At 37.9% G+C, this 7,254-nt stretch overlaps 1 protein-coding gene across 3 annotated transcripts in view; it reads right to left on the bottom strand.

The window, feature by feature from the left end:
* Positions 1–2,614: 2,614 nt before the first annotated feature.
* Positions 2,615–7,254, bottom strand: part of PKHD1L1 (PKHD1 like 1) — a 148,110-nt gene continuing 143,470 nt past the window's right edge. For 2 of the 3 annotated variants that reach the window (XM_077846995.1, XM_077846998.1), the window contains 3 exons: positions 6,195–6,455; positions 3,393–3,436; positions 2,615–2,821 (listed from right to left, as the gene is read on the bottom strand). In XM_077846995.1, the coding sequence (XP_077703121.1) occupies positions 2,798–2,821; positions 3,393–3,436; positions 6,195–6,455 (329 nt within the window). In that variant the 3' untranslated portion in view covers positions 2,615–2,797. The remainder of the gene's footprint in view (positions 2,822–3,392; positions 3,437–6,194; positions 6,456–7,254) is intronic. The other variant, XM_077846996.1, reaches the window with a different exon arrangement.

Genomic DNA, 7,254 nt, shown 5'->3' with positions numbered 1-7,254 from the left:
AGCCACAGAGGTCATAAAGTATAAACTGAGAATTTATGTCTAAGTTAGACATAAATATGTGTTAAACACAAATATGTTTTACTGAAAACTTTCTTTAGAATGAAACACTTTCCAGTGCTTGAAGATAAGTGAGAGAAGCCGTTAAATGTTGGAGCCTGGGCTCTGGAGTTAGAATGAATCCCAGCCTTACCACTGGAAGCTCTGTGAACTGGGGCATTTTATTAAATCTTTTTAGGTTTCAAGTGTCCTTATCTGGAAAAGGGGACAATAGCTTCATAGGGTTATTGTAAGGAAGAAGCCCACAGAGAACACTCAGTGTATATCTGGCACTTGGTAGCCATGGGGTGAATCTTTATTTTGTTATTGTTAGTAGTAGCAGTAGTATTCTAGGTAGCACTTTGGGATAAAATAGAGAAGAGGTAAAAGTCGATGGACTATCTAGAAGTCATTGCAATGATCAGAGATGATGAAGCTTAGAAAAGAGTAGAAACAGTAGGACAAGATATAAACATTTTACTTATCATCAGAAATACAGGAAGGTATTCTTCTTACCTTCTTATCCTCTGTTCCTTACATTGACCGAAGAGGGGGCATTACATTTACTTCATGAATTTTTCACAGCCTGGATAGAAAAATCCTAATACACCAGTAAATAGTCACTTCTAACATTAAAACGTATTTTTTTAATTAAAAATGAATTTCTAAGACAGCATTGTTCAAAGAAACTTTTTTTAAAGGTGGCCAGCTATGACAGAAGGCTATTGAAAGCCATATTGTCTAGGATTCCTAACAGCAACGACTCTGACACCAATCCACATTGTGTGCCCCAAACTTCGGAGAGGTACCCCTTTAAAATCTGTCCTAGCCAAAACTTCTATTTTAATATCTAGTTAAAACGATATCCCTGAGATCTACAGAATAAATCCAAGCCCCTCTGATGGCATGGCACAGAAGACTGTTGTCTCTCCTTCCAGCCAGCCTCATGCCTTTTCTCATGTCACAATAGTGCTCCAGTAACATCAGACCGTTGTTTCCCCACGCTCCATGCTTCATTTGTCTACCAAACACTGTATCAGGATCTACTCATGCTAGATGTTTTGTTAGATGGCAGGAAGAAATGCTGAATAAGGGAGTGCCCTGCCTTCAAGGAACTCACTAACTACTGGTGTTCCAGCCTTTGTTCTCGCCACCACACCTTCCGCCAGGACTCTCTTCCTAGGCTCATCTCATTCTTTATTCCTCAACATTCATCTCAGGCATCATCTTTGGAAGCTGGGCGTCATTGATCTCCATCCTCACAGGATGCCCCTCTCCCCAGCCAAGTGCCCCTCTAGCACCCTCTGTCTATGGCCCTCACATACCATACGGCATCAATGTGATCTTTTCCCACGACTACTTCCCCAATTAGATTATGAACTATTAGAAGGTAGAGACAGCATCTTATTCCCTGTAGTCTTCTCACTAGAATGCCTGGTATCTCATAAATGCTAAATAGATGTTTGTTTGACTGAACAGAATGCCAAATATATACAGAGATATTCCGATTCGCTACCTGGTAAATGTTTATAACGTTCCTTAAGCAAGATTAACAATTATGTGGGGAGAATATACTAGGAAATGACATACAGAAAAGAAAGGTCTGGGCTTTGTTGAATTTTCTCAGCTATTTCCAATGCTTTCTCAGTGTTACTTCTGGATCCTGAATACCAGCTCTTCTTGCCCTGGACATGACTACAATGCCTTTATTGAGAGTTCTTTCTCAAAATTAAACATTTCCTTTAGAATTTTCTGAGTAAAATGCAATTTTTATAGTATGAGAGCTTCAGTTAATTTATCTACATTAATTGTGATTTTTTCTTGCATTCCCTCATTTTATTCCCTTATTTTGCATTCCCTTAGTATCCTCTTGAAAATAAGTATTTTCATGGGGTCAAGGGAAGTCACACTCCTAATAGAGGCAATTTGAGTGGGAAGGCTGGTAAGCTGAGAACGTTTGGACTTGTACCAAAAGTTTATTCCAGCAGCAACAACAAAAACTTTTCTTAGAATAGTGGCCAGGTTTGGCAGGCCCAGAAATCTGGGACAATCTAGAATTTATGGGATTACTATGGATCTGAAAATCAGAAAATTAATCTGAAAAAGGTCTAAAATAATCTAATTTCTGGGACACCTGGGTGGCTCACTGGTTGAGTGTCTGCCTTGGATGCAGGTCGTGATCCCGGGATCCTGGGATCGAGTACTGCATCGGGCTCCCTGCATGAGCCTGCTTCTCCCTCTGCTAGTGTCTCTGCCTCTTTCTCTGTGTCTCTCATGAATAAGTAAATATTTTTTAAAGAATCTAATTTCTCCAAAATCCTTGGAAATTAGAATGACTTAAATCATTGAAAATCAGAGTTTTATGAATGGATAGAGGAAGTCAGATCCCCTAGTACATAGAAAAATTCAAAATGCTTCCAATCTGATTTAAGGATGGGTAAGTCAAAACTAGACAAGCTCTTTCAATAATATAAAGAGTTCTAATATTTGTAGGTACAGCAACTTGGAGGTGGTATATCTGCTTCTAAATCAAAGACTTTTTAAAGTTTTTTTGTAATGAAATAAGAACATACAAATATAAGGAATCAAAAGAAATTTATATTTTGAAGAAATCTGATTTTTATGGTAAAAGCTAATTAGTACATTTTATATATTACAAAAATATGATCAGCGTATTTTCTTGAAAATTCTATAGACTTTTTCTTCTACAACAAAATAGCTCATAAAAAGCAGCTCTTGCATTTCTATTTTCAGCCTTCCTTCAGGACAGCAGTTTAGTTGCATCCTGAAAAGTGAAAACAATATATTTTTTTTAAGTAGTAATAACAGCAGTGTGGTTTAAAATATGTTTCATTCATTTAACGGTTCTAATATTTCATGGTATGGTTAATCAGGCAAAGTAGTATTTTTTTTTTTTTTTTGCAAAGTAGTATTTAAAAATTAGTATTTCGAAGTTTACCAGTGTATGTTAGAATCAGCAATGTACTCTTTTTGTAGAACTGGGGAGAGAGAATAGTGGTGCTTAAACTTTGTATTTTTCACATTCAAGTTGCCATTTAGTGGAATTTTGTGACTGTCTTATAAATAAAATACTAATTCAGAATGCAAAGTTATAAAATCCCAGCATTGGATTTCATTAATAGTTAGCATGGTCTGAATGCATTCCCCCCAAATTCCTATGTTGTAAACCTAATGCCCAATGAGATGGTATTTGGAGGTGGGGCCTTTGGGAGGTGCTTAGGTCCTGAGGGTGGAGCTATCATGATGAGATTTAGTGCTCTTATAAAGAACAGAGCACTCTCTAGGCCCTTCCACACTGTGAGGACGCAGTCTGTAGCCGGGAAGTGGGTCCTCACCTGATGGTAGTGGCACCCTGATCTCAGACTTCCAGCCTTCAGCACTGTGAGAAATAAATTTCTGTTGTCAATAAGCCACTCAATCTGTGGTATTTTGTTACAGCAGCCCAAATGGATTAGGATAATGGTGTTTAAATCACCTTTTGTTTTAATTAAAGAATGATTGATTATTTAGTAGCCAAGGAGAAGATGTTGGTTAACTTTTCTACCTGGGAAAAAAAAGCCCCAAAGAAAACACCAGGAATAATATCATTTACTAATAATTTGAAAACAGAATTTTCTGAATTTTATAACATCCCAAAGCTGTCAGGAACAAGAAGGCTGAAAGTCAGTGAAGACAATTAGAAAACAATGCATTTAACAAGGAAATACAAAAAGCACAAAGATATGCTGAGCAGTACTTATACTTTATATTTTAATACTTCTGAAAAGAAACAAATTTAAACAATATCTGTCATGCTATTTTTAAATGGACAACTGGTTTTACTTTTATTAGAATTCTGAAGATAAGAAAACTTGTATAAAAATACAATCACTTGTGTCCTGGTCATTTACCTATGGTCCCTGAGCTCCAAACCTACCCTTCCATATTCAGCTATAAGAGGCCAGGACTGAAGTCTGCAAACCACACTTCTCCCTTGACAGTTGGATCCTAATTAACTTCTGCCATTAAGAGGAAAGAAAGGATTATTTCTGTTGGATCATTGTTCTTGAAACCCCAATCTCCACTTGTTCGGCCACTCCTAGAAGTGTGTCCCTTCATCCTGACCCTGCCTATATTTAAATTTAAAATCTAGTCTTGGCTTTTATTCCTCAAAATTCTTCAGTATCCTTTTAAATTATTACCCTACCTCAAATTATTCCATCCTTCTTTGAATTTTGATTTTTACTCAAATAAAAGAATCTACCTAGGTATCTTATAACTTAGAATATTTATCATCTTTTGAGATTTGGAGATCTGTATCATTTCTATATAAATCAATACTAATTATTTTATTTTATTTTTAATCCGGGTGAAGTCCATAGAATGTGAAATTTTAATCATTTTTAAAGTGGACAGCTCAGTAGCAATATGTTCACACTGCTGTGCAACTGATCTCCAGAACTGTTTTCAACTTCTTAAATCGTATCCGTATTTATGTACTGCTTTCATTTCATTAATCTATCAGAAACTCTCCATCATTCCTCCCATTAGATCAAGTGCAAACTGATTAGTATCTGCCAATCAAAGCTTTTTACAATTTGCTTATAATATCCCTAACTCAGCATTTCCCCCTAAGTAGCAGGGAGGCCTTATCCTTCTTTTAAAAACTAAAGTCAATTAAAGCACATATTCAGCACCTATAATAAATATGGCTTGTAGTACTTATCTTCTGAGTGCTCACAATTTATAAGGGAGATAGATTTGAATATGTCTAAGTTTAATAAATGTACACCACTGGAAAGGTTATAATAATGGTATAAACAAACTAGAATGGGAGAACAAGGAAAGGGAGAATTAAATGTATTACAGAGTGGGAAGGAAGAAAGGAACCCTGATAGAGGAGGTAGATTTTGAGCAAGACTGGGCAGCATGCCATGAGAAGCAGATCTGGTGAGTAGAGGAAAGCCCAGATGGAGGGAATATGTGGTATAGCAAGAATCTTTTCTATGAATGACTTGGCATAGGAGGCAGTCTTCAAGTCTGGTTCCAAGGACTTTGGGGTTGACTGTAATTTGCACGTAGTAAGGAATCTTTGAGGATTTGACAGGACATATTACTATGTGACCCTGTGCTTTAGGAAGATAAATATGACTGCAATGTGGAAGACAGGCTGAAAGTGAGGAGTTCAGAAGCAGGGAATTTAGGAGGCTACTGTAGTGTGCCAAGTAAGTAAAAAAGGAAAGAGTTTTATGTGGAGCAGCAAGATTTTAAAGGAAGAACGGAGACATGACATTATGGATAGAGATGGATGCCCCAGGGCCCCTCCAAGGGACATGGAGCTTGAAGGCAAGAGACAAGTCTAAGAAAGATCAGCCTGAGCGATGAGAAAGATGATGTTGGCATTAACTCTGATGGGGTGCCAAGAAGACAAGCCCCTTTGGAAGGTGATGATGAGGAATTCCATGCTGAACATGGATAGTTGAAGATGTGTTTTTTCACTCCCACTTTTTGCTTTGCTCCTATCATGTCCCTGTTTTGAAGTACCTTTCCCTCCAATTCCACATTTTATTCATTTTTTAAATAATCCTGTGTGTAAAGTGCTCCTGGAGGGGTGACACCAACCATTATCCCAATCATGGTAGCCCACAAGGATCACTTTTTCCTCTGAGCCTCCCCAATAGTCACTGTCTGTGTCTGGTACTAGCACTTTGCTTTCCCTCTGTGGAACCACATCTCCACATTCCTAGCACTTCAGTCCGTGTGAGCCAGGCCAGGTTAGCTAGAACACAGTATCTGATGGCCCTAGTGATTGGCCCAAGATGAGACATGTGACTCAAGCTAGGTCAATGATACTGCTTCGGAATTTTGCTGAAACAGTTGAGCTGAACTTCTGCCTGCTTGTAACTGAAAAAGAGTCCAACATTAGCTTCCCATTGCCCACATTCTCATGTGCCACTGTGTAATGTGAGCCACATTTCCTGTAAAGTCATCTTATCTCTACCATTGAAGCTATTACTTTCTCAAGGACCACAGCCATGTCTCTGGGTTCCCAGGAGGTGCCATGCGTAGTGGTTATGCCTTCAGTCTCTATGCAGTAAACATTTACTGGAAGCTCAGTATGCACAGACATACATTACATAACGATGAACTATGCTTACCTGGATTTATGTTCAAATTCAAAACTGTGGCCATGAATATTTCTGAGAGCAGCACTTTTCCCATCAGACAGATAATCGCTATAATCATTATCTGGGCAGCTGTGCCCACAGTTGGTGCTTTGCTGTTGCTGTTGCTGTCACTGCTGCCTCCACCACCACTGGTGCCACTGCCACTAGAGATAGACTGTGCTGGTAGGCTTAGGGTCGCAGATTCTACCCGGACAATATCATCCAGTATAAATTCAATCTTATAATTTTTTCCTAGGGAGAAAAACCATCAGGGAATATCACTTCCCTTTATGATTTGTTTTTACACAGTTCCAATTGGGTTTTCATTAACTTAAAAATACCATATAATTCCTAATGAAGTATTTTTATAAATTGAGCCAAACAGATTGGTTTAAGTATAAACAAGTATAAAGGTCTCAGAGTTTCATTTGCCCATCAACTACAGGCAAGTGGAGTCTGGGTAGATTTTATTTCTGTAGTATCAGTATTTGCTTCTTAGGGATGCCTTCTTAGTGCCCAGGACTAGAGAAAGGTCGCTTGAAATGAGGGGCAGTAAGGAAAGGAAATGAAGATGCTGAACCTCTGTTCCATCCCTGGATACTTGACCTAGGATCAGAGAAGTCTCAGCCTTAGCTGGGGGAGATGGGGATAGAACTTCAAATTTCAAACATACAGAAGAGTTAAAAGAATTGTACAACAATCACCCATATACTCTCCACTTTGATTCAGCAATTTTACTACTTTCCATATTTCCTTTTAGTCAGATGCTATTTTTGTGTTGCATGATTGTGACCCTTTCTTTCTTCTTTCCCCAGGTAGACAAGATGAGGAAACTTGTTCTATATTTTTAGAGTATGAAACATAAAAAGCTCATCCAAATACTTTTTAATCCATATGTTAAGTCTTCCCACAGTTTTGAACATGAGATAAACAATATATTTTTCCTTGACATAATTTCTTCTAGGATTAGTGCTGTCATTAATAGTGGTTACCACACAGAGTTTGCAATGCTTGTCACAACCTAAAGTTTTCATTCCTCTCTCTTTCTGTA

This window comes from Canis aureus, chromosome 14 (assembly GCF_053574225.1).
Source record: "Canis aureus isolate CA01 chromosome 14, VMU_Caureus_v.1.0, whole genome shotgun sequence".
NCBI classification, from domain to species: Eukaryota; Metazoa; Chordata; class Mammalia; order Carnivora; family Canidae; genus Canis; species Canis aureus.
Note: the sequence above shows the minus strand (reverse complement) of the source record. Positions and strands in the feature narration are given on the sequence as shown.